The 27243-nt window shown below is 45.8% G+C and overlaps 1 protein-coding gene across 2 annotated transcripts; it reads left to right on the top strand.

Moving 5' to 3' along the window:
* Positions 1 to 748: 748 nt before the first annotated feature.
* On the top strand, positions 749 to 27243 carry LOC149351351 (defensin-like). 2 transcript variants are annotated; one of them, XM_089580702.1, is made up of 3 exons: positions 749 to 1030; positions 26152 to 26249; positions 26731 to 27243. In XM_089580702.1, the coding sequence occupies exons 2-3, from the start codon at positions 26153 to 26155 to the stop codon at positions 26841 to 26843; spliced, it is 210 nt and encodes a 69-aa protein (XP_089436828.1). In that variant the 5' UTR covers positions 749 to 1030; position 26152; the 3' UTR covers positions 26844 to 27243. The 2 variants fall into 2 exon arrangements, with proteins under 2 accessions (XP_089436828.1, XP_089436827.1); XM_089580701.1 differs by lacking the exon at positions 749 to 1030 and adding an exon at positions 24085 to 24613.

Here is a 27243-nt window from a genome sequence, read left to right as displayed (position 1 = left end):
CGAAATACGGCCGCGGCGGCCGGCGTCGAACCCGGGTACCCCGGCTGAACACAACCGATTGCGTGAGCAAACGAGCTTTTGAGAGGAGGATATGTGATGGAAGCATTACACCGCCATCGGCTCATATAAAGCCTAGACCACAAGTCTGTCTCCAACTAAAGTAGAAGCAAAATAACCGCTTTCCGAGTGCATGTCGTTCCACTCCCCCTTGACGGCGTTGAATTTCAAATGAGATTGGGGAAAAGGCGCCGTTCGAAAAAACAACACTCCTAGGATACCCACAGATACCTAGGAGTCGCTCTTTCGCTCGCGCACGCCTCTCCCACCGTGTGCACCGCAATCAAAGCGTTCGCAGTGCAAAACGCTTCGATAAAGCTGTGCAACGTGGGGCGGGGTAGTAATTGGAGTAACTGATTTTTGAATCTCCCATGCCTTGACTTCATTTCGACTGAAGCGAATACAAGAAATGCAACAAACAAATCTAACAGGCACGCGGTCTAAGGCGCTCTGAAGGGGGACCGTTGGGTGCGTCTGTTAGCTGTACAAAGCCTAGGTGCCGCCACCGACCGTGCCCGGGAGGAGCCGAGAGAAGGAGCTCCGGACTAGGAGGAGGAGGAGGAGAGGAAGTTGATGTGTTTTAGATATGCTGGGGAAGTGACGCCCTCAAGTGAGTGGCTAGCGCGGAGAGAGGGAAAGAGCCGAGCCAAAAGTCAGCTGATACGTCAGCGAGCGCGCGCCATCGCCTGATCCAACGCGGCGCGTCAAGGCGAAATGCGTCTAATGCTACAACTCGAAATTCATAAAAGGATCATTAGCAAGCCTTAAAGGCAGTCAAAGTGACGCGAATTGTAAATGCCGCCAATATAAAGCGTAAAATAATTAACGAGTAATAAATGTCAACCAAAGAAACGCTAAATTGTTGCGACTTTCATGCATTGTGATGCGGCAGAAGGGAAAAGCATCGAATGGGAAACCATCATCCTGAAATGGCATTCAGCTTTCGCAGCTCATCGCATCGGACTATCTGAGCGTAGGTGAAATTTTTATCCCTTCTTAAGCGAACGCCAAGCACATAAAACGAATTCAGCAGCGCTGGCTCATTGTAGCATGGTGGTGAAGCCTCTAGGCGATAGTGGCGCAAGGATGACTCTGAACGGAGCGACGCGTCGTCGGCATGGTTGTACCGCGTGTTGCAGGCCCCAGCGACGTCGTAGCTCCCCACGGAATGTACTGAGCTACAAAAAATTATAAGCACATGAAACGCATTTTCTCTTTACCAGCTTGTTTTTTTTTTTTCTTTTTCAAATGAATGGCTATCAAGTAGGGGAAGGCGGCCATTCCGCGAGTTTATAGATTATAATTATGCAATGGTTCTAAGAAAATGATACGTTCCTTAACTGTCCTGAAAAAAAAAGTTTGTATATTTTCACAACCGATTCAAGAAACTGGATTTGTCATTACCAGTACTGCTACACAGGGAAAACTGTACTAACAGGTCATGCATTCCACTTCCCTGCACCACATATGTTAAGCATTTTAAAATTGAATTTGATGCTAGTAAAGAATTTTACTGAACTACAAACGTAATTTTTATGCCTATTTACTCATAAGAGGAGAAATCTGTGTAGTCTTTTTTTGCCCCGCTATTTGGGCCTTCCATAGATAGCGCGCTCAAGTGAGCTACGCCATAACAACGGGAGCGCATATTCTGCTTTGTACACTCAATGGTGAGAAATAAATTCTCCATGGATCGTATGTCATGTCTGAAGCTGGATATATGGCTGCTGGTAAATGTTATGCTACCTGTGGCTACAAGACCTCCGGGTGAAGAATTGTCGTCGTGCGAAAATTAAGTGAAAGCATAGGGCATTAGAGGGTTTCTCTGGGTGATCGAAGTGAAGACGCTAAAGAAATCGCGTACTCATTGCATTGGTATGAGGAATGAAACTCACTTTTTAAAGGGCAAATTTGGCGCGAAGGAAATGGCGATGAATAAGCATTTATTGACTGAAGCAGTAGTTGGAGCTCTTGTGGGTCCGGCGCTTAGTGCAGGACGCCGATGGCTTGTACTGAGTTCTTGGCAATGATGAGCAGCGCTTCCTGGTCTTCAAGGGAGACCCTGGCCAGCTTCACCTCCTACTCCTCCGAGGCCGCATCTTGGGTTTGTGTGGACATGTCTATGTTATACGAGTGAAAGTAGGAATTTCGCCATACCAAGGAGATGCATCTACGTATATTTTTGGGTGAAAGTTTGAGGTGGTGGAGATTAGGCTGTGTGAGGGTGAGAACTCTCCGGAGAAAGTAGGAGCCTCTCAGGGAAAGGTGTTTGTGGGGTGGTGGGGGCACACAGGTGCCTGTTTAGACGCAAGGTTTTTTAGCGTGTGGCGTAGTGAGTGTATAGGGGGTAGTGAATGTAATCTCGCTCAGTGAATGTAATCTCGAGCTAGGGAATCAGCCCTGATTTTTCCAGCCAGACCCTCGATGCGGAGAGGTTGCCTTGGGACAAGACCGCTTGTAAACCTCGCTAGGTGGCCTATGAGTCGGTGAAGATATGTGAACTCTGGGAATGGTTACCACTAAATTCAATGACGAGGGTGACAGCAATCGCTTCAGTGGCGATGGGGTCTGGGGCCCGGAAGGAAGCGGCCAGGTATGGAGTGTGGTTGCAGTCTGCTGCTGTGCAGACGTTTGTTTGCGGGTGGGCATAGGAGGCAATATCCACGTAGGTGGCTGCGGAGACCTGTCCATACTGTTTGCGAAGATGTGGAAGGCGGGTCGGTGTTGTGGCCGTTTGAAATCCGTGGTGTATGTGGCGGGCGCGAAGAAAAAAGGAAGGCAAAAGAACAATGCGTCGTCCAGTGAGACTTTGGTTTGAGCTGGTTGGGGGTGAGACATGGCTGATGAAATGCAACGGCGCGAGCAAACAAGGAAGAAAACACAAGGTAGGCAGTACGAGAGCTAGGTATACCAATTGAGTTTAGTTTTTTTTTTCGAAAAAAAAACCCGCTCATAACCACACAACAGTACGCACGGCAGAAGTAAACCATCGCCGACACAAAGAACGATAACATACACTTTAAAACGCAGAAAAAGAGCTTCCAAGTGTACCTTCGTTCCAAGTGTAACTTATCGTTCTTTGCGTCAGCTCAGATTTCTTTCTGCTATTTGTACTCTTGTGTGGTCATTTGCGGTTTTTCGAAAAAATAATCACAGTTGGTAGTTTGGCGCTGTCTTGTCTCTACTGTTTTTATCCTTGTTTTCTCGTGCCATTGTATTTCATCAGCTATGCATCATCGCTGCGGACCAAACATAGACCTCAGCTTCATACGTAATGCAGCACTCTCGCTCGATGCAGCGTATGCTGCATGCTTACTTAATAACTATATTCTGTTTTTTTTAAAAGGAATGACACTTATCGACAACTCAAATAATCAACTGATGTGCATGAGAGCTGGTTTACACAACGAAACTAAATAATTACATGGGCGGTAACGCTGTAGCGATTGATTTTGCCTTGAAATTCATTCTTTGCATTCGGTTGCAAGTCCACGAAGCCATTAAATATTATAAGCATTTCTACCGCATAAGAAAACGATACTGAAATAGATCAATTCTGAACCTGATTAGAGCATTAAGTGGGAGAGTATTTGTGACATTCCTCACAAAACTTTATGCTTTCCATGAAGGGACTTTCTGCGGTACGTAGCGACATCTATGCACAACAACGATAACCGTAAAGTGCGTTCATCAGCCGGGAGACGACGCCACTTGGCAGCCGCCAGTGCTCCGTGGTTAGCAGAGAAAACGTTGTGCGTGAGTGTGCAAAATGTCTAAAACACGTAATACAAGGATCAGAAGGGAAATAAACTAACGAAGCTCTAATAAGTAATAACAGGCTGAACGTAGAGAGTGCATCTTCCTGGACTATAGGATCATTGCAGATACTGATTTTACGAAAGAAAGCAGCAGGCGAAAACTGTGAACTAGGTTAATGTTATTGCATGTAGTGTATGACAGAGACCGCTGTGGATTGTTTGTTTGTTTGTTTATTGGGGTTTAACGTCCCAAAGCGACTGAGGCTATGAGAGACGCCTGTGGGTCGTGGTGCAGTTGTCACAGAAGTCATAGTCACGTGCATCAAGCGTATTTCGTCCCGAAGGAGCAATCCATGCAAGGAACCGTAGTGGCTCTCTCTGCGTCGACACAAAACCAGAGACGCATTAGAGAGTTTTGTCTCTTGTTTTTTTTTTTTTTTTTATGCAGCTACATGCAGACCACAGACGCCAAAATTTCTGTAGACCGTAACTTCAAGAATTTGTTGCTGCAATGAGAATGAGCGGCAGTGCGCATATGGATCTTACTACCAAATTAGAGAGCAGTTTACTCGTATTCCTGAACTGGAAACTATGTACCCGATGTGCCCAATCACTACTCAGCTATGGGGCCGGTACTTGGAGGCACGACTGGATAACGATCGATCGAAAAAAAAAAGAACTAGATGTAATGCTAAGAGACAGGTAAAGCAATGCGGACCTGATAAAAAGCGCGAGTTGAAGATATCTGAGCTGTAATTGACATGGGGGAACAAACTTGGGTGCTCAGAACTGACACCTAGAGTTTCTGTCCGAGTGACGCAGTGAATATCAGAGGGAGGAAAGCTTGGCCGAGGGTGGCAAAGACTCAGATGGAGTAACGAGCTCAGCAAATTTGTTCGGAAAGCATGGCCGTACCTGCAGGCGCAAAGCGGAGATGACTAGAGGTGACCGGAAGGTGTATTTGCCACGCAGTTGACGTCATTCAGTTAATGATAGTGATGATGCACAGTGTTTTATGATGTACAGCGATAGGCAACCCCTGAGTTGATTTCATTAGGCGGAATTGTTTTAATCCCACATAAACGTGAAAGGCTTCGCGGATGCAGTAGCATTGCGATCTTCCTGGTCCATGCAAGTATTGCACGAGGCTTATTGTTTCTTTTCAGTCAGAATGTTCCCAATCATACACACAGGTTAATACCATGACGTACAATAGTTCTATTTGTTAGCCACTTAGTGTGTGTATGTTCATTAAGAATTGGTCGGATGCGGGAACTTGGGAACGATGTACTATATCCGCAAACAGTTATCCATTTACTGGCTCATAGGAAAGACCTCATAGCAGAAAGCACAGCCGGAACCTAAGATTCGACATAGTCGGTAATAGCAGCAATACTTTCACTTAGTATTCTGGAAAAATACATTGGCAAATTAAAAATAATAATCAAGTGGTATGGAGGTGATATGAAAAACTCTGTAGAATGGATATGTTCCGTATCCAAGAATTCTGGGCAAGCGGATTTTTCAAATGTAAGTTGTTAATAGCTGCAGCGGCGCAGTACGCAGTAGGAGCGCGGTCGGCTGCTTCGCCAGTGTTGTTGTGGTTCAAAATTTAAATTTAAGATAATCACAAAGAGATGGGTGGGACCCTTAGTCCAGGGCTCAGGTTGACTTTTCCGCCATCTTGGCTCGGTCGACGCTCCGGTGCGATAATTCTCAGGGCAGTCTAGGCTGCTGGTTTCACGTGTGCAACCTTTATCTTGTCGCGACGGGAGCGCTAAAAGCAAAGCATGCTATGCGTAGCTGCTTCAAGCAGCGATAAGTGGAACCCTCGTTAACCAAGCAAACTTTCATAGTCCCATTCGCAGCCGGCCCAGCAAAAAACGAAAAAAAAATCCAGCTTATTCTTGCACAAACAACGCCCGCTGCAGCGCGTCGTCTGTTCGTAGGATATACCTAAAAGGCCTTCGTGCACGTCAGCGAACTCGAGTTAGGTGACCTTGAAGAATCATAACCTCACCTGGTGACACAAACGCCGAGTGATGAGGCGTGAAGCATAAACACAAAATAATGAAAAATAGTCGGCGCGTGTGAGTGTTGCGGATAAAGCAGAGGTTGCAAATGTGTATACGGGAAGGGAAAGACAACTGTCATCAGGTAAAAAGGAAATGAGGGGGAAAGGTTTTGGTATTGGAACTGTTGGCCACTGAAGAACTGCCGCCAACTTGACAAAGGATAAAAAAACGGGGTTCAGCGTTAATGAGGATCGACAAAGTTAACATTAGGAAAGAGGTAAGTGAAATGAACAAGTGAAGACAAGGAGAGGTGAGAAAAAAAAGCATAAAGAAGAAAAAAGAACAAAATCAAGAGAACAGGAACCCTACGAAAAAAAAAAGCAACCATGCAGGGGGCAAGGGAGGCCAATTCATAAATGGTGCAACAATACAAAAACTGCTTTCTTCCCTTCAAAAGCAATTCAAGGATCCGCCTGGTCAAGCGAAGCCTATAACCCACAGGTAATGTGGCATATTTATGAAACATAGAAATACACCTTGCCTTAAATTCTGTACGCCAAATTATGCTTCCTGTGCTGTGCTTACTTACAAGCCTCTCTCCTTTTTTTTCTTTTTGCTGCTGTGGATGCCGTTTTATTCATAAATCTATCCACTTTTCAAATATTAGATTTACCGTTGCCCAGAAGAAGGAATCCCACTAGATTCCACTGTAGATTTCAATGTTTCGAGGTGATTATTTGCCACGGAATTAACTGAAAACCATTATTTTTATGATTGAAAATGGTTTCACAGCCTTTTTAGCTGAGCATAAATAAGAAAAAAAAACACTATTCAATTTTGTGCCTTCCTGTGGAATACAGATTTGGCCTCATACCGAACAATTGTGGGTCAAATCATTTTTGAATGTGAAAGTTTATGAACGCAGTTTTTTCATATATTGCAAGATTTCCCCGCAACACTACCCGCAGATATCCCTTCGAAACCTCGAATTATTTTGTTATCGACGTTTTTGCGATCGTCAAAACCGTTCCCCATTGGTTTTCCATGGCAGTCTTAACCGCCCCATGAGAGCGGTAAAAAACTTGAAAAGACAGATTTTGCCCCCATGGGAAGAATGGGCAATTACCTTCAATATTTCCATAACAGGATTTTACAACTTTCAAATATTCAAAATTTTTGTCCAAACATGCTGGACATGTTATGGGCGGTTCAGCACACCAGCCATCGCCAAAGACATTAGATAATTCCACATCCTCCTGAGATTTAGAATTTTCACGAAATCACTCAACAGTGATAGTGTGGAAGAAACAGCAAAAAAAAATGAAGCTTTTGAAGATGAGGAGCTGCTGCTGACGTAGTTTTTGTGCCAGAACTAAAGGAACTCGGTTAAGTATTATAATACGAACCACAGTATGTTGTAAACGTTCTAAATAACGTTTCGCATACTTGTGAGTCACGTATGTTTGTTGCTCAATGAATATGAGTTTACATCACCTCAAAGATATTTCTGTATTTAGTGGTGCATAAGAAAGGTGACAAAAATCCTCTGAGTGAAAATTTGGAACCCATATTTGCATTATTGAAAAGATCATTATCTAACTGGTTTGGGTCGGTTTCTCGGGTTTAACGTCCCAAAGCGACGCAGGCTATGAGAGACGCCGTAGTGAAGGGCTCCGGAAATTTCGACCACCTGGGGTTCTTTAACGTGCACTGGCATCGCACAGTACACGGGCCTCTAGAATTTCTCCTCCAAAGAAATTCTAGCCGCCGCGGCCGGGATCGAACCCGCGTCTTTTGGGTTAGCAGCCGAGCACCATAACCACTAAGCCACCGCGGCGGCTCATTATCTAACTCATCGAAGGAGTAGGAGTAGTAGGCAGTGGGGGTCGTTTTTGTTAAATAAATAATAATAATAATAAGGAAGGAAAATTATAGGCTTCGGCAACTGCCAAATATTCGTAACATTTGATCCACAGCCGGAGGAAATGACAGGGAATGGGCATATAGGGAGATAAATAAGAAGGAATACTAGGAAAACAATAGCACAGATATCTGCATTTAAAAATATGCCCAATGATCCCACGCACCCATCACAGGCACCCAGAAGATCAAATATAAAGACCTGCGCGCGCGCAATGTTCGTTGCCATTCGCGACAATTCTGAACATTCTCACTGGAAATATTTTACGAGTGCAATTTTTGATACATTGTAAGATTTCACTATAACAGTAAATATTTCCGCTGATCTCCCCTCCAGCAAGCTTGTACATTTTTTGCTGATAATGTTTTTCCCATCGTCAAAAGCGTTCCGCTATGGCAGTCTTAATGCTGGATGCGAGCGATGGAGAAACTTTTAAAGAAAGTTTTTGCTACACATCGAAAGTATGGACCATTATCTTCAATATTTCTATAGCAGTACCTTACAATCTTCCAACATTCAAAATTTTCGTCGAATAATGTTGGACTTGAGTTCCGTGGAGGGCGCGAAGGCAAAAAGCGCTGAAATGCCGTTGTCAGCATTCGGATGTTTAGACGATTTATTTGCAAGGAACAAAAAGTTTAAATTGCCACCTTTTCCCGTGTTTCAAAAGACTATTTATGTGCAGCAGTTATAGCAAGGAAATGGTGACTGAAGAAAGCGCACAGTAAAAGTGACCAAACTCGCGCAGCCGCGCGCGGCCACCGGGCTGGCCGAGCCGCCTGCGGGCCCGCCGTACCGACCGCGCTCTGACTGGATGCAGCGCCACCTCAGTATGCATTACGGAGGATACCCTGCAGCGGGCGCGACACGGTAGACTAGCAAGTATTTATAGGGACCATACCTGTAGTTTTGTGCCTATTGTAAAAAAAAAAAAACACCCCATTGATTCTCTATGGCAGTCTTAACTTTGCTTTGTGGTTTAGGGGGGTTTAACGTCCCAAAGCGACTGACAGTCTTAACTACTCGGTATGAGCGAAGGACAAGCTTCAAAAGCAAGGTTTTGCTAAGCATCGGAAGATTGGACCATCCAAATCAGTATGTTCATAACAGTACCTTACAATATTCTACAGCTGCCTCAGAATTAAAAGTTGCGTCAAAGAAAGCTGGGCTTGAAGTGTAGAGACAGCGGGTTTATGGCGTCAGGAGAGTTCATCTTTATCACAGTGTTAGCTTTATGAGAGACTATCCTGAACGAGAGCAGGTACGTATTAGCTTTTAAGGCCTACTTTTGGGCCACTACGGTTGAAGTGACCGTCTTATATAGCGCTGCCAGTTGCACATTCAGCTACTGATCATTAGCGGGACTAGAAACAGGGGCGTGCGATTCTTTTATTACGGAAAAAGGTACCCTATTCAAGCACCGAAGCTATCATGGAAGTTCGCGTGCACATTGTCCCTTAGTCCGACGGTGGCAACTGGCGCTGTATAGCAAGCGCGCCAAACGACTCCGTCTTGTACAGCCGAGGCTATTTCCTGCCTAGTTCTAGCTTTAGTGGTATCTTCCGTGCGTCGTCCTTGAGCAGATCTCACTCGACCGTGAAATGTGGCATTGTTTGCCGCCGTCTAATTACTTTGAGTCCCGTGACTCAGGGAAGAGTGGGGCAAAATGCGACAAATTGTTACTTTGTGCCACGTAACTTTTAAGCGTGCGATCAAATTACCTGGATATTTATCTGAAGAGCCGAGTCACGTGCGTCCTGGAACACAACGCAAGACTAACGAGTTCGGTTTTCGCAAGTCCTTCGCCTTCACTTGCGTAAACTCAGGACATCATCGAGAAGTGCCGGTGCCGCCAAACGTTTTCGTGCCCCTAGAGACGCCCTACACAAAAGAAAAAGGGGGAACGCGAAGGGCAGGAACTGTGCGCACTTCCTTTGGGATCTAAGCACCGCACTTTTCAACTAGCAACAACGGCCATTAATGTAACACTTGCGGTGACGAAGGCACAACCACTGCGAATGGAGAAATATCGCGTTGCTATTCGATACGGAGGAAGCGCAAGAGTGAAAGCTGCGACACTAAAACAAAAAACGTTGCAAAGGGGACAGAAAATTCATATGGACGCGAAGCCAGGCTAGACGTAAAGCATAGCTATACAACAACGAAGTTTGAAGCGAGTCATGTGACAAAACAGTGCCTCTGCGTCCGGATACAGTATCTGTCATGCGACCCACGTTCACAATGGTAGCGTTGCGGCCCATCGCGCAAATTAGAGAGGGAGCAAATTTACAGGACTCATTAATTCAATTGTCTTGTAGGGCCGTCTCATTTTCTCCGCGCGGTGTCTGATTTTGTACCGCTGGTGAGGGAAAAATGCTACGTTTTTAAATTATGAATAACATAGTTTATCTGGGTTCCGTATCAGATATCCTTTTCATCTTCACCGAGCGCGATGTCACGGTGGTAGCAAATAAACCTGCAATATTTGCTTGCAAATAACAATAAGGCGAATGTTGGACTTGAGACAGGACTTAAGGCAGAAAAGTGGATTACACGTGCGTCCTCTTGTTTGCCTGAAGTTCTGTCTCAAGTCACGGCTCATTTTCTTCTATATGGCACTAACTGGCCCAAAACTTCACCTTACTGAAATAAGGCGAAGTTTTTCAAAATAGTGTAGGTCCCCCCCTTCTTCTTCCTACCGCTCGTAAACATGCCACATGTTGCTGGGAATGCGCCAATTTTTGTCCTCCAACGAAACAAGAAGGGACGGCAAGCATACATCGCTTCGAACTAAATATCGTACTTTGTTACGCGAGGAAAAAAAAAAGTCTAGAATAATTCTCTTAGCTCTTCTAAGACCGCTTTTTTGTTTCATCCTCAGCCTCGGAACCTTTATGACTGATATCTTTCATCCTCCTTTATAAAATCTGCTCGTCATTTCATCGCATCCTCAACGCCCTTGTTTTCAGTCTCAGCGGCAGCCCGCAGAAAACCTCACCCGTCCCAAGCCATCGAGTATCGACCTCCATTATTAGGAGTTCAACTCCCAAATAATTTATTCATATTCATTAATTAAGCCATGCACACTGCGCATTTCTTCGGAATACTGTAATAACCATGTACTATCAATTTCGCTTTCACTGAGCGAAGAAGCATTTTAATATTTGATTGAAACTTTTGGCCGAACAGAGGAGTGAGTATTATTTTGTATAGTCGCGCTTTCAGGTGCCTGACTGTGGTGTCCACCTGCAAAAAACTGTGCCTTCGTGCAATATTTCATGCTTAGCAATAATAAACCGCCAGACACTTCTTAATTCTGCATGCTCACATTGCTTCAAAACGGAAGTTTACAGCCAAACAGCGACGCTGGAGTACATTTCACTATTTTTGTCGTACAGCTATCGTCACTCGCTTGCGCGAACATGTCATCTGCGAGTATCACGTATGCATTTCCTACTTCAGTTGCAGGAAAACTGTCACCAGACTGCACTTTCTTCCGGGAAACCGTGGGAGAAAAAAATGTTTAAGAGCTCATATGGATAACTTCGGTTTGTAGAATTTCGTCTCTGGCGGAATGAATTCCAGGAGACCGCGGCTTTTGGTTCTTATCGTGTACAGTACGTCATTTTTCGCCGCTGCAGTCGATTAGCAACGAGAAACGCGCAGTACATAGTCCCAGTGCACGGTCGTGTTAAATTTCGCCCCGCTTCAGAGAGTGTTCACCGTGGCCACTATCGAACACGTCCAGCTCCGTGCGCAGCAGCAAGACGTCACTGCTGCCGGACTGCCATAGTGAACCATATCTATGTAAATTGATTTCTGGCTGCAATGCTGACGAACGCCGAATGGGCGAGTAAATCTTGAAGTTCGTGAATGATTCACCCGTCGAGAAAGGTGAGATGGGCCTGATAACATGACCGGTGCGACGTACATAGCTGAGTGAACTGGTTTTTTTTTTTTTTGAGGACGTTACGATTGAAGACGGTGAATAGTTCGGTGCGAATACCGGCGAGCATATTATGCAGGTGACCAGTGGTGTTGTGGGAGACGCCTTACCTTGTCCTCCCTTCGTTCATGCTGCATTCCCTCACCTTACCACCTCTGTCCTCGTTCCCTCCCTTCCCAAGTTTCCGACACAGCTGCGCGATACACCCTCACTTGATCCCGTGAGAGTTACGGGCACGTGAGGATGAGTCCACCCTCACCACTGTTGTTCCTCCGTGAGGGTTCCCATGATCGTAGCGTGATCGACACATTAAGCCGTGCGCCTTACACCCTAGCAGCACAGCATGTCTTCCCACCCATTTCTCCCTCCCCCCGTTTTCTGTAAAGGAGCAACGGACGGAAATTCAAAATGCTCCTGACACGCGAAACCAATGTACTGGGCATTGTAAAAGTACTATGCGGTCCTGTTTTATTCTTTTTTGGGGTACTCTAAAGATACGCTTCACGGCAGCTACCAATTCGCCACCGCTTTTCGGCGCCGAGATGGAAAGCCGGAGAGGGTCTTCGTAGTCCTTAAAAAAGGTCTTGCAGGAGGCCCAGAGTCAATAACCATTTTAGCAAGGCCTCTCAGAGCGCATACGGGCTCCTGTTACAGCTAAGGTGCTAATTATGGATGCAGCGCGTGTCCCATGTCTGAAACTATCTCGCTCCACATGGTATTCACAAGATGCGCGTGTACAAATGATCCCTACTGAATGAAAATATTTATTTAAAATTATAATCGTTTTTGTTTGTTTGCAGTACCGTTGAAAACGTAGATTCAACGGGGATGTCAAAGCCTGTAGCTGATGGCACAGTGCTCCCGGCCGCAAACGTGAGTTTCTGAACGGTCAACGGCGCCATTCCGAAAACGGCGTGGCTTATATATGTTGCTCGCCGAGTATATAAGTATACCAGTGTTCTTTTCAATGCCGTCGTTGACAGCTGTCGCGTTTGGACGCCTCGCCCGTCAAGATCAGCTTCAAGAAATGACTCGCTGGTGCATCGCAAGCGAAGAACAGAAAGTAACCTAGGACGTTGGACCACACAAACATGACAACCTCTGCGACACCTGGAAAGGAAAGAAAAAACGGACTTTTTGTTGGCTTTAAGCATGCGGGGTTAAACCTAAAGCGAGGCTTTGCTCTTTTGTTATTGTGAACCATAAAAATTAGACGCAGGTGCTCGCAGAAGGTTCCGAGACTTCGAAGCCACAAAAAAGCTAATTTTTTTGGCACTTTAAGAACAGAGCTGTGAACTGAAGGGCGTTCTTATAACTCTCCTCCGCGACGTGCAAAGTGCACGTGAGTTGAAAGTTGGGCTTGTTGATTGAGCCTGTCGGCCCCGAGCGGGTCACATTGCCCGTCAGGCAGTAAGGTAGATATTCTACTGGGCGACTTCCGAGTTGAGAAACCCTTAGAGGAATTGTAGTCGCCGGTTTTTTTTTCCCCTATTTATCATCTTGCAGTCTGTCAAACTGAGCGGCGGCCGCTCACATGGGCACGATCAGCGTGGACGTTTCCTTCGTTCAGAACACGTTGGGAGCGCTGGAATACGGTAGCGCATGAACGCAATCATGTGTTGTTTTTTTCTTTTTCATAATTCGCGGGCTTTATTTAAATGCCGCAAAAAAGGACCACGTAGAGTACGTTGCTACAGAAAACTCGATCGGTTCTCTCTCAACACTCTCCATCTTAAGGACACGCACGTGACCCTAGATTAAACAATAAAAAAATTGCATAATTAGTCTTAGCTAATTAACTTACTAAGCGGAACTTAAAACAACATCCGAGGAGCGTCACATGGTAGAAAATAATACTTTCTGAGAACGCGATTACTCTCGGCGCTGTGGCTCGACAAAATTTGGCTATTTCGATTAGTTACGTGCACTGGAGGGGTTGCATTTCCTGCATGCTTTTCGAAAGAGCATATATTTCAGGCACGATGTAGCTAAATTTAGTTGAGCCATAGCGGCGAGGGTAAACGCATTTTCTAAATTCTGAAAACTGATATGGCTAGTACTACCTGCCTGATACAAATCTCTAATTGCAATCAATGACCTATCGGTAATACTTGAAAAGCTAACTATTAGAATTTAGTTACTCATTTCACCAGTTATCATGATTCGCCTGTTTCCTGACTTCCACCAACACTGTTGTTACTATGCCGCAAAGGACTTCTCTTTGCCACAAAAAACCCATTTAAAAAAATTAGTGATCAACTTCCCTGAAACACCTTCTATATACAGGGCGTTTCACATAACATGAACCAAGGATTTAAAAGAAGTGGCACAACTGGAGCTTTGCGAAACCAACCACATTGTACTTCCCGTCGTGTGGCGCTCCTCAGCGAATTTTTTTAATTCCGCTTAATCCGCCTTTTTCATGACGCGACTGTGCATGCGCCCATCCCCTGGCGGCGGTGTCGCGAAACATACTGGAAGTGTAAACAAACCGGCTTCTTACGCGGCGGGTGCTTAGCTGCAGCCGTCGGGCGTTCAGCACGACGCATTTGGCGATGCCTACGACATGTGTTGCATACGGCTGCAATGCCCAGTATGTAAAGGGAAGAAAAGTCAGACTTTTTCGCTCTCCGAACGCTTCCCGGGACCGCCTTCGACGCGAAGCGTGGATAAAAGCAGTTCGCCGGCTCGACGATCGTGACCGGCCTTGGGCACCGTCTAGCACGTCAAGCTGTGACAGGTACGGACGAGGTACCGCGGTTAAATGCGTGTGCAGTCTATCACGAAATATTTTATTCATGGGCAGGAAGGCCTCGGATGTCACCGTGGCACCCAGACTTCCGGTCGCTGATCTCAAGATCGCGGTTTCGATGCACACCACGACAGCCGCGTTTCAGTGGAGGCGAAATACAAAAGCACTAGTGTGCTGTGAAATAAGTCCAAGTCGCATATATTAATACGGAGCCCTCCACTGAAGCGTTCCACACAGCCCATGTGTCAGACGTTCAAGTCCACGTGTAATACCACGGCGTGCGCTCATCGCAGGAAACTTTTTCAAGAAACAAGCAAAGGTGCACTTCGGCGGTAGCCTCGTACGCTTCCAGTTCGTCACCAAAAATGGCTTTAGGTTGGTATCCTGGTAGGGAAAAAACTGAATAGGGCATATTTAATTCTCTGCAAAAGTTTTGCAGCGCGCCCACCCCTACGGATCCCTACGAATGGGCGGACGGTGGAATGGAAGAAAAAATAGCGGACACCCCAGGCAAAAATGTGGCCATTTTATCTGTTCCTACATTAAAACACTGCGAACTGGAATCGCACACCAGCAAGCACATACGAGGCTGCACATTCAATATCGCGACTGTATGCAGGTCGGCCTCCATGCAACTGGGCTGCGGCACGATTTGATCAAGCTAAGCAGCACTACCGCCAGTAAATGGGAAATGATCGGGAATATTTGATTGAACATTACGTTCCGAATGTAGCTCAAGAAGAACTCTAGTTTGGGCTAGTTGGTTCATGATTCAACAGGAAAATGGCGCAAAAGACGTGGTCCTGTCGTGTTTGTCTCTTTTGTCCACGTCTTTTGCGCCATTTTCCTGTCGAATGTAGCCTTCATCTTTGAAGCGGCATCCCTTGCCACCGTGTCCCTTGCTTAGCTGGCGATCGTATCGCATGCCAGATGATCGGAGATACTGAAGAATTTGCTCTTCAGTGGGCACAGCAGCCTGCCTCAGACTTCGCATCCTGCCATCAGTCAGCCCTAGAAATCCTCCAGATACCAGGAGCTGCCCACGATACGCCATCGTCGACAGATTCCAACAAAAAGTGCTCCGCAACGGCACTCAGTCCGGCCGGGTTGGGCGCGCAGTACCCTTCCAGTGAGCTTCGAGCGTTGTACGCGAGGTGGCAGCACAGGAAAATGAAAAAGGCTGATTAGTTAACTAAGATTAATTATGCAAACTTTCTATTATTCACTTTACGCTCATGTGCGGTTCACGTGCTTTGTAAAAGGGGTTAGGAAAGAAGCGATGTAGTTTTTTGTAGCAACGTATCGCCTACGTGGTCCTTTTTTTGGCTTTCGAAGAAAGCCCGCGAAATATGAAAAAAAAAATGAAAACGTGACTGCGCTCATGCGCTACCATATTCCAGCGCTCCCAACCATGTTTGAACGATTGAAACTTGCACGCTGGCCGTGCCAGGTGCTGCCGCGCCCAAGTGAGAGGCCACCGATCAGTTCGACGTGATGCAAACTGATAAAAATAGAAACCGAAGGCTACCTTGAAATACGCGACTTCCCTGCTTTCTCTTCCTATTTATTTTGCGTATGCGATGGCTCAATAGAAGTTCCGTCTGAATTGGCCGTCGATGGCCTGCTTATCACTTCTCGCAGATAACTGTGCGTACTTTCCTGTTCAGGAAGAATGTGCTAACGCACTCTCAAGACTATGCTGAGAGCGGTGTAGGCAGCTCGCTTCCAGAAGGGGAACGCGCACGTTTCGTTCCTTCAGGACGCGCTTGGCAGCGCTACAATACGATAGCGCAACAGCGCAATCACGTGGAAAAAAAGGACCACGTAAAGGATAAGTTACAACAAAAAACTGGATCGCCTGTTTCCTAAACCCCTTTACAACTTAACGAAACGCAAGTGATGCTAAAATAAACTTTAAAGTTTTTGCATAATCAATCTAAAATAAATAACTAATTAAGCGGAATTAAAAAAAATACCCTGACGAGCGACACACGACGAGCAACAATATGCCGTTGGTTTCGCCCAGCTCCGATGCGTCACTTTTCAAAAATCGTTGGTTCAGGTTACGTGAAACGCCCAGTATATCAAATAGCTCTTTTTCAGAGAGCGCTCTGAGGATGGAATGTGGATGTGCTTTGACGCAGTGGCACGATGTGGAATAAATAAAATGCACCAAATGTTGCTACCAGTCGGTGCGAAGCGAAAAGCTTTGATGCCTTGTTTCCGTCACGTGACAGCTCTCAGAGCGTCTGGCATATTCGTTTTGACGGCGCCTCCTCCGGCTCAGATTCACAGCCCGCCCTAATCTGCGGGCTTAAATTATCCAGAGGATTAAAGTGACCAGTCGAAGATGCCTGTCTACGAGCATCATTCATGAGGATACGCTAACTTAAAGCTTCTCCACATAATTTGCAGCCTACGGTAACGAGCCTCAGAGTTTTGGTTTGTATTGAGCGCCCTTACACTTTATGCAGGCCAAATCCAAAGCACAAGAAATACAAGGGACAGAAACGGTTGTTGTTTGTTCCTGCACTATCACAAGTGACCATTTCGTACCAGCTAGCTTGATTACACTGCATGCTTCTTAGTTTTGTGCGGTTTCCCAGGAAACACCATGCCGTCCAACATTGCTCCCGCATTCAGTCCGCTCTAAGGCGTAACCAGGTAAAGTTGGAGTAATTACACCATTTGGACCTCACGACGGACGGTTAGTGCGTGTGGCCACCCACTGTGGCTCAGGTACCTTTGTAATTAGCCTCTGAAGGAGTAACGGTTGGTTCTTTTGAGATACTATTGGTTGCAGCAGTGCAGTTACTCCCAAAGAAAAAATCACTGCGGCACTTTTAGACCTTTCTTGTTTAGAATGAGGGCGATAGACTCCGTGCCCTGCTCTCTTCTCCCAGTTTTTGAGTCGGTAGAGCGAATGCCACATACTTGCTACCCTGCACAAAAGAACGGGTGAGATGGTAAGCTAATCTGCCCAAGTCAGTTTGACAAGGCTATAGACAGTAGGTATCGAAATGAGCGGAATGAAACAAAGCGTGACGTTGAGGCTAATCTCAGCTACCGGCAGCAAATATGCACGAAGAGTGCCCAAGTCAGCTTTAAAATTCTCTCACATTTCTTAACCTATACTTAAGCGTTCCGCAGCAGCTTCATTGTGGCCTACCTGCCGTGTGACGAGCCAACAACTCAAAAAAAAGTAGTGCCTGCAGAATACGCACTGTTGCGCACGCGTGTTCTCGGAAAAAGTTTATTGCAATGCTACATCGCTACCCACTCACGTGGTATTGTTACCAGTGGATATAGAACATGCGCGTCCCCTCGAGTCTTGGCCCATTTCAGGCGACTAAATTACGTGGCTGCGCCGAAATAATTTTTATTGCGACACCAATACTGCTAGCACTTTTCTGCCGTCGGTGAAGGTCGTTCCTTCGCTCCGGCGCAGCTGCGGCGCACGACCACGTGACAGCGTGACGTCACGACCAGAGGAGAGCAGGGGCCCCAACTCGTTTCTTCGGCCGTAGTCGTTCCTTCGCTCGGCGCTGCGGCTACCACGTGACGGCCTCCTCGGCCCGCCGCGTGAGGGCGCTCGCTAGGAGAGGATAAACGGGGCGCCGCAGGCGCGCTCCGCTTAGTCATGTCTGAGGAGTTGTACTACAAAGCGTCGCTGGAGCGACGTGCTGTGCGCAAACGCCGGCGCCGTGCCGAGGAGACAGATAAAGTACTACCTTCAGCTATGTCCTCTGCAACCAAAGAGTACTACCCAATGGGGTAGCAGTCTAGACTTGGTGATGTATAGACATTCGGACGACTATGTAATTACCAGTGTTCAGACCGAGAGTCACTACTTTACGGACCACCAAAGCGTGTTCATTGGAATAAACAAACAGTAGAAACCATGTTGTGTCCAGAGAAATCCTTTAGTTGAACAAAAGGCGAAGCCATGCCAAACCACCAGCAGAGCCAAGCGCAGCCAGGGAGCTATTGCTTTCGCAATCACTCAGGCTTAACCGGAGCCTAGCCAAAGGTAATTTTTTTCCTTACAGTGGCGTTCCGCGTTAGTACAAATTTATATGCCTCAGAAGGGTTAAATTATAACGTAATCATTTATGCTTGAAAATGCATTGCTGTAGGTTGATATTTTGAGTGGCTATCTGAATATCCTGAATATATGCATCCTCCATTGAAAGATCTTGCTTCTTAGACATAAACAAAAGCAAGCTCCGCGGTCTGCAACCTTTTAGCATACTTATCAGTCATAACACCCTAGCTTCCACCGTTTGAGACCCGTACACAACACTTAACATTACGCATTTGAAATCCCGAAACGCAAGGCTGTCCGCTTCCTTTTTTTCTAAATATCGTGGAACGAACACGTCAACCGAGCCATAAGACGAAGTATAGCATACCAACACTCTGAATACGATGCAAGATTCAGAGACGTAAACTTTTATTTCTGCTTAAACACAATAAATTGTTAATGAGCTCCTCTCCTTGCCTGAAATCCCTTGATGCCCGTTTGGCAAAGCATCGTCATGAACATCTAACTCCTTACAATTCTCTCGAAAAAACGGTTTTAAATATTCGTTTCTTTTCCCTGTGGCCAATCCAAGAATGGAACCGACTGCCACCTCACCTGAGCAGTAGCATGGCCACTACTAGGTTAATTAAGTCTTGATGACCTGAAGCTATGATGTTGCTGCTGTCTGTTCCACTTCTATGTGTTTCGAAATTATCTAATTTTTTTCTCTTTCTTCATTGCTGTTATTATCGATGCATTATATTATTTCGTGAATGGGCTCGGCACCAATGAAACGACGCCCACGTACATACACCTGGTCGCCTCTATGACGTGCAGGTACACTATGAATACTCACCATTTGTGCGGCGTACTCGTTAGGCGGGTACGCCGCGCCCTCAGTGTTGTGTCGCGACTGCCTTTGAATGCCTCGGTGTCATCCGTCAACTACTGATTTTGGCGGGTGACGCTGAAGTAAACCCCAGTCCCAACACCCACAGTACTGCTCCGCAAAATTTTTTCCACATAGTGGAAGCTTTCAATGAACTTTGATCTGGGCAAGTATCTTTGCCGGTAGAAACGAAAACAATTCGTAACCCGTTAACACAAAAATGACAAAGCTCTAGATGAAATAAGAACCAGACAAACAAAAATTTAAAAAGATTGCGAATCATTTGTCGCAGTAAAGAAAAAAGATATCAGCGACGTTCGGGAGCTTTGCGGAGCAGAATGCAGGGCGAATATCGAACATTATGTCTAAGCTGGCCGGCTCCGAAGACAGGGCACACCGATCTAATTTATTATCATTTTTTTGCTTAAAGGATACTAGCCGAGAGACCAGGGCTGAATCGGAAAACTTGATAATAAACTATGCAAACATAAACTAGACGTGACGTTCAACCCAAAAGGCAGTAATAGAGCTCACAGACAAAGAAAGTTTGATGTTGACAAAAACAGACCGATTCCAGTTAATTTTGCTCAATATAAAACGAAAGAGAATATTTCCTCTGCTAGCAAACTAAAGGACAGTGACTGTAATGTTACTGATGATTACTCGAAAACTACTCTCTCTGCTAGGAAGCAGCTACTTTCATTTGTAAAATCGCAGAGAAGAAAAATACAAATTCTGGTATGATAAGCTAATTATTGATAGCACAACCTACACTTATGACCGCGTTTCAAACAAAGTCATTCCCGCACTCTATAGCTTGTACATAGCTCCTCAGAAAAGCGAAAGCTCCGCCCCTTGCCCATTCTCTACACTATCGTCTGCAGCCTTCTACTTCAGCTTAACACCCTCGACAGTGTCGTACCCACGACGGAAAGCAACATTATTGTACTAACCGAAACATGGCTAAACTCGTCCATAGGAGACTCCGAGATACTTGCCTTGTTTCCAGAATTTCTGCAACACACTCCCATGTTTGACAGCGTGATGTGTGGCAAAACTTTCGCGATAAAATACAAAAGCTAAATGACGACGCAGATATACTTCCGCGGATAGTTTAGAAGAACTTCTATTTGGGCTAGATGGTTCATTGTACTCGAAAATGGAAAAACAGTAGCGCCGAAAAACACACACACACACACAGTTCAAGAACGACGTAGGACAAGCGCTCAAAAACTCGAAAACTACTCGAAAACTCGCGGACCTCGATCTGCATTTCTTTGGGTTATATTGTAAATGGTGCCCAAAGTATGAGAAGCTATGAGGTTCCAAAAAGAATGCTACGTGTGTCAAGAATGAAACTCGTACGTTAATTTTGCGGTTCCTCTAAAGAAAAGAGGAGCGCTTGGTAGTTTATGGTAATGAATTTATTTCTAGAAAAATATAGGCAATGAATTATGAACTGCTACAGGTGACGAAAGAGTTTGATCAGAAATTTCTGAAACGCACGAAAACGACATTACAAATGGCACAGCTTATGCAAATACAGGCTCATTCCGGGGTTGTACTTGGTGATATTTATTTTCCCGATCCATTAAATACCTGAGGCGGCGTCTAATAGTGCTGTCTTTTAACCCTGATGTCAGAATCAGTAGCTGCGGATGGCAGTGGGTCAACAAATGAGCGACTGAATTGAACTTTTCGGAGATACAAAAAAAAAACTCTCTGGACCACTAAGATACTCGGTAATGCGAATTTGCTGCTCAGCTGTAGAGGTATTTTCATGCGAAAATTGTGGCCCCAGAATATAATTTACGCGCTCTTCACGAAGCACGTGAAACGCACTAGAAGCAGCACGATATTGTGGGTGGTCACCCGCAGTTGTAGCGAGAGCCACTGCGGGAACTTGGGCGCGCTGATAGGCATAGTAGATTCGAAGCACTGCTGTTGGTTACGAATATCTTGCAATTCATAGTTTTTTCAAAGCATGAAGAATACTTTCAGTGCACCTATAAGTGAAAGTTAGAACATTTTGGGACTTTCTCCGACTTTTTACAACTTTATAATTGAAGCTCTCACTTCAGTGGTGTTGAAATATTCACCAGTAAAAATAAGGAACTTTTGAGGACACTGCAACGCTAATAGCCCACTTAGTTGTAGAAGCAGCAGGAACACTGTCGTAAACCCGTATTTCTAAGGCATCTCGGCATCACGTTAGTAAAATGAAGGAACATTGCAACGAACCGCTTTCGTTGCGTTATCAGTAAAGTTAGTCGCACTCGATGTTGTCATTAATTATCGGTTAACAGGTTATATTTTCGGCTCTGGATGGGCTTCTAGCGGTGCCCTCACAATTTTCTTTGCAGCAAGAGAAGAAATGTCGGTTCTCTATAAATCTCAATTGAAATTAACGCTGCGGAGTTATAATTTTGTCCATCGCACTTTTCATGGCAATATCTTTTTAACTACGATGGTGCTGTTACGGCGCCTTATTAAGCTCTTCTGAATTTAAACGTGAAGTGAATAGTAGTGGGCAACAAATAATGCATTTTTGCAGAACAACGTGAGGTCATTTTACTATTTACAGTATATGTGCAATGGCTGCACCAATGCCAAGAATAGATGGGTTCGCCAACCAATGCGCAAGCATATTGAACGTAGTCATCATCATCATCAACAGCCTGATTACGTCTACTGCAGGACAAAGGCCTGTCCCATATCTCCTATAATTAACCCTGTCTTGTGCCCGCTGCGGCCACCCTATCCCCGCAAACTTGTTCTATCTCAGCCACCCACCTAACTCTCTGCCACCCCCTGCTACGCCTGTTTTCTCTTGGTATCCAGTCCGTTACCTTTAACCGCTACGCGCAGTATTGGTACGTAACATGAAGCCCCATCGCACGCGATAGTTTCACCCATATAGGTCTATTTTTGGCAGTCCGCTTTTGCCTGTCAGCGACACTGTACAAGGTGTTCAAAATTATATTCCGGGGTTCTTCAAAAACAAACGGGGAGCAGTACACGAAAGCCATTTCTGCAACTAGGTTATGCGACGAGGCGGACACAATCTGAAAGGAAAATCTACGTCGTTAATTTCCTAACTAACCAAAATAGCACAATAAACTGTTAGTCATTGCAGTTAGCCTGCATATGTGTTAAAAACTTGAAGGCGACCGCGTTCCGAGACTAAAGCGTTTGTTAGAACTCTTACAACACATCCACGTTCCGAGATATTTGACTCCAAATCTCCAGCTCGATCCGTGTAATTACGCACGTCATACAGTGGTAGTCGGAGCAAAACGTCCCCGAAGGGATGTGCGACTACTTGAGGCGCGACTCCGTGCATATGGATGAAAGGAAGTGGTCAGGTACAAAACGTCCGTTGAAATTTACAGCTGACTATTGCAGGCCTGATTTGCAAGGAGTCTTTTCCTACAGAGCGGCTTTTCCTATGATCTAGGCGACTGTTAAGCTACCTGCAAGTGATCCGATCTCCTGTCTGGTCAAGTTAGGGTTGGGGAAATAGTCGGAGGTTTTCTTAGCGCCTGCACTTGTGATTTCTTAGTGAACAGCTAGAAGGAATCGGTAGGATAACCAGTGTGCAGAAGCATTTTGTTTCTCGATACAAACAACAAGGAGAACTGTAGAAAACAATAAAGATACGGCATGCGCAGCGCTTTCTAGGTGTAGTACGGGATGAGCCCAGTAATTACATACTATTGGAATCAGATTTGTGTCTCCGATCAAGCGATATCACTTTAAAAAATGCTTAACCAATGGGACAAAAAGGTCGGTATGAACTGCTGACCGCCTGCAGTGTAGGCTATTAGCTAAAGCTTTTTGTTTTTAAGCCTCCGGAAGGTAAACTGCTTCAGTTTGCCCTCATCGGTTTCGTGGTTGGTCTGGGCTATATCTCAGGCGCATAAAGATCCACGTGTAGTTTGTAGTGCTTGAACGCAAAGGACGAAAGAAAGGAGTGAAGTAGCCTGATCGGCTAGAAGCGCCCCCCCCCCCCCCCCCCCCTCGCCTACTTCTAACAGACCTGTGCCCCTGGCAACGAGTTCGCGGGTAGACGACGGTGCTGCTTTGAAATGGAAGAAAAGAAGAAAAATAAGAAGTTTAGATTTTTTACGAGCTAGTACCTGCGCCTGGGCAAAGAGGCACGCCGTGGGAAACTTGAGAGTAACTTCGACCAGCTGTAGTTATCTAACGTGCACCAAAATATCAGTACAAAATGGGAGGAATTCAAGACTGGTTTGTAAGCAGCTGCCGGTCACGTCATTCACCTCACTTACCACGTCACGCACGATAACACCAGCGCACGAGAGAGGGATGGGCATGTGAAAAGATGAAGGAACAAAAACACAGGTGGCACAGAGCTGCGCCAGAACAGCAGCTTGGGCATGTTGGTTATTCATTCTTGACAGAGCTGCGGAATGGAAACAGGAAAAGCAAGTCGGTTGTCGACGTTCGTAGGCGTCACATCCTGTGCCTTCTCGTTACCACTGCCACACCTTGAAATGAGCTTCCTTCTTTATTTCATGATAGACGCACGCAACGAAAAGTGAGTGTAGGTAAGAAATAAAAACAGCGTGTGAGTTCCTTTCCGGATGCACGTTGTCCTATACACGTGCGAGGTAGAGAGCTCCGGGGGGCTCGCTATCACCGTTTCCTGCGGATTGGCAGCGCATTTCGTGCTTCTTGCGTCGAGCCATACGCATGGAACCTTATTTTCGGTCGAACCTGGCGCAAGCAAATAAAGTCATGGGAAGAGAGGTGTGGGGTGGAGAAGGAAGGGCATAATAACCGCAAACAAAGGATGGGTGTCACAAGTCGCCCGACTGTGGTCCGCTGGCCTTGCATAGGGGCGCAATGTCCGCCTCCGGCGGAAACTGGAAAACCCGGCGTCTGAGAACCTGTCGGTGTGGTCGACCGCCGTACCGTGCGACCCGCGCCGGCGGCAAGACACCGAGCGAAGAAGGAGCGTGGGCGATACCCTGTGGTCCCTGGCCCTCTCCGAAGAGAGGGCCGACCATTGATCACTGTGGGCACGTGTCCGCGCCCAGCTTTGCGCCACCGGTGCCGCACTGGCCGGGCTTCCCCGAATGTTGCCCTCCCGGGCAGAGGGAGTGCATGGGCTGCGGGGCCTTAAGACCAGCCGCGCGGCATTCCCGCTCCAATCGTGAGAGCTCAGCCGTCGGGAGCAGCAAGAGAGATTGGAATCCCCCGCGTCGTAGACTGCCCTCGCTGTCGAGTGAGTACCGCTGACTTCGCTGCTTTTTCACGTCCTCCGAGTGCTGCCTTCCCTGGCGTTAATTAAGGGCACTTTACCGAAAAATAACTTGTTCTTGTGGAATCTGACTCAAATTAGCGTGGGGATAGTGAGCAACGTAAAAAAAAAAATAAAGAACGTTATGCTTTGTGGGTGCAGAGGGGTCCCATTCATGCGACATTATTCAGTGTTGTTGCCATTCGGCGCTAATCACAGCTAACAATATGACCCACAAGGGTGGAGAATTTCAACTAGGCGGTTTTGTGTATTTTAATTTAACAAAAGATAAATGCAGACGGCTTCAGGCTAAGTCATGGTTCTGAATCCCGCATTATATATTTTAGGAGAGTAGACTGCTTGTGTCATAAGTGCTTTTATTTTTGGCTTGTATTTCTTGCACAAATTTACGCCAGCCATCGTCATGTTCTGTCGTGCAATGTCATGCCGATCCATGACAGTGCAGTACAAAGCAAGGCAAGGCAAGCGCAGTTGCAGTGCCTTTCGGACCAAGATATGAATGTACAGTTATGGACAAAAGTTTGTGGGGAAAAAATTCTATTCTGCGTTGCCTCACTGGACGGGCAGATTTTGTCTTTGCAGCAGATAGAGCACGCACGTCTCCTCATGTTATTATGCACTTCAGTGATCTGCTGTGCTTGACCTCACCGCAATAATTTTTTCCCCGCGAATCCGCATCAATGGCTGTACGTCAGAGATGATAGTTCGTATAGGGTAAAGAAGGGCCAAAAAATGTTCGTAGTAAAGCACGTGTGTTGTAAAAGTTATAATTTATAGTCCTGCAGAACACTGTTCAAAAGCCTAGTATATTGCTATTAAAAAAGTATTGCGCCTTTCCGCGAGTGCTTTATCGACGGCTTGGTTTTGCTTGCTTGTAACTCACGGCACTCGGTAAGGTAGCTGGAGGGGTCGACAACTGCACTCACTGGGCTCAAGGGATCTTTGAGTTTATGTGCTTTGAAGCAGTCCAAAACTATCGTTTAACATAAGCAGTTAAGCACCTATTGAAACCGTGACTTTGTCCTGCTAGTTGTCCTCAAGGGCGCCGAAATAGGGAGGAAATGTTATTTTTACTATATGGTAGAGCTATTCCATATTTAGCACGTTCGCTTGAAGGACTGCCGGAACTCCGTTCTATGTTTCACACGGCGGCGGCGCGGAGCGATCACGTGGCCGAAAGTTTCCTGCGCACGGGCCAGCGCTGTTCCCGTGGAAGATTCCCGCGAACATCTGTAGCTGGAAAAATCGCGCGGGGGTATTTGCTGGCGCAGCTAACCGCCGCGGATTACCTTCAAAATGTTCTTTTTTTTTACATACCAAAACAATGTTATTTGTAGTAATTCAGTTTTGCGCAATAAGGTTCGTTTGCATTTTCTGTGAAAAAAGAAATGTATTCTGGGGATTTTGCAACATACTGGATATCGTTGCGCAGTATTTCATTTGCAATAAACATATTGTAATGTATTATCCTAATGTTCTACAATATCTGTGCTTTCTTTCAGAATGAATGCCAGGCTGCTCGCTTTTGTGCTTGTCCTCGTCGTTGGTGCAGCTCTGATGGATATGGCCACAGCTTACGACGTGACCTTCTTCGACATTGGTGAGTTAAATGGGAATGAGACGGTCATGTTTTGTTTGCTTTCATTAAGTAATTTTGTTGTGACTTCACTTTGCGTGCGAGCTGCCGAAAAAAATTATCGACCGTAAAACTAAGCGATGGCTTTCCTTACGAAGATACATTATGCCAATAATTACGAATTCTCTGCCTTATTGACTGGTTCGAAGGCTTGATCCAAGGCATGGTGTAAATATCCCTAACTGGCACCTGTTGGATTTGCACTGCACCCGTAATTTTGCAATGGCCGTCTGTGCTTTTTAGCTAATTTTTTCTTGCGTGTCGGCTACAGTTTTCCTTGGGTGTTTCTATGCTAATTAAGCCGTAAAGCACACCGTACTTCTTAGTCCAAAAGAGGCCGTAATGCTTTACTCTCACCCCTAAGGTGACTCTTCTTGGGCAAGTGTCATCATGCGGTTTATGTCAGAGCTGAAATACCACGAAACTTCTTTTTCATACCTTTTAGGTTTTGGGTGCCCGAAGTCAGCCCTGTCTTGCTTACAAGAATGCAGAGATCAGCGTGGACACCGAGGCGGCTATTGTACTGGGCCGTACAACATCGTCTGTACTTGTTACTGAGATCGGAGAAAACTTGGGCACTGGATTCCTGGTGGTTTCAGCAACTATTTCGAAGGAACCGATATCTCTAATGCATTGAGAATCTCTAATGTCTTTCTTGACTGGCCAGCGTTTGCCACCTTACAAATTGTAATTTTTGAGAATGGTGTCATCTGTCGCCTTTCTGCTCATTTTATGCTACTTTGGTGACAGATCCCATGTCTTTTACATCTTTACTAGTTTGGTGTCTGGTGTGATGTATTAATGTTAATTTATCTGTGATTACGTTCCTAAAAGGAAGAAATGACTGCCGTGGATGCGTGGGTAAAATGGATTATCCTGCTGTACAATTACTGCTAATTTATTGCTAGTCAAAGCATATTTCCTTTTTTTTTCAATAAACGCATTTTCTTTGTGAAAA

Source organism: Amblyomma mixtum, chromosome 3 (genome assembly GCF_055824585.1).
Source record: "Amblyomma mixtum isolate Tamu chromosome 3, ASM5582458v1, whole genome shotgun sequence".
Lineage (NCBI taxonomy): Eukaryota > Metazoa > Arthropoda > Arachnida > Ixodida > Ixodidae > Amblyomma > Amblyomma mixtum.
The sequence above is the reverse complement of the archived record's forward strand: the minus strand, read 5'-3'. Positions and strand labels throughout refer to the sequence as shown.

Bases quoted from the DNA above. Each gene is read 5' to 3' on its own strand.
- LOC149351351 (XM_089580701.1), top strand. From the start codon at position 24,232: ATGTCCGCCTCCGGCGGAAACTGGAAAACCCGGCGTCTGAGAACCTGT.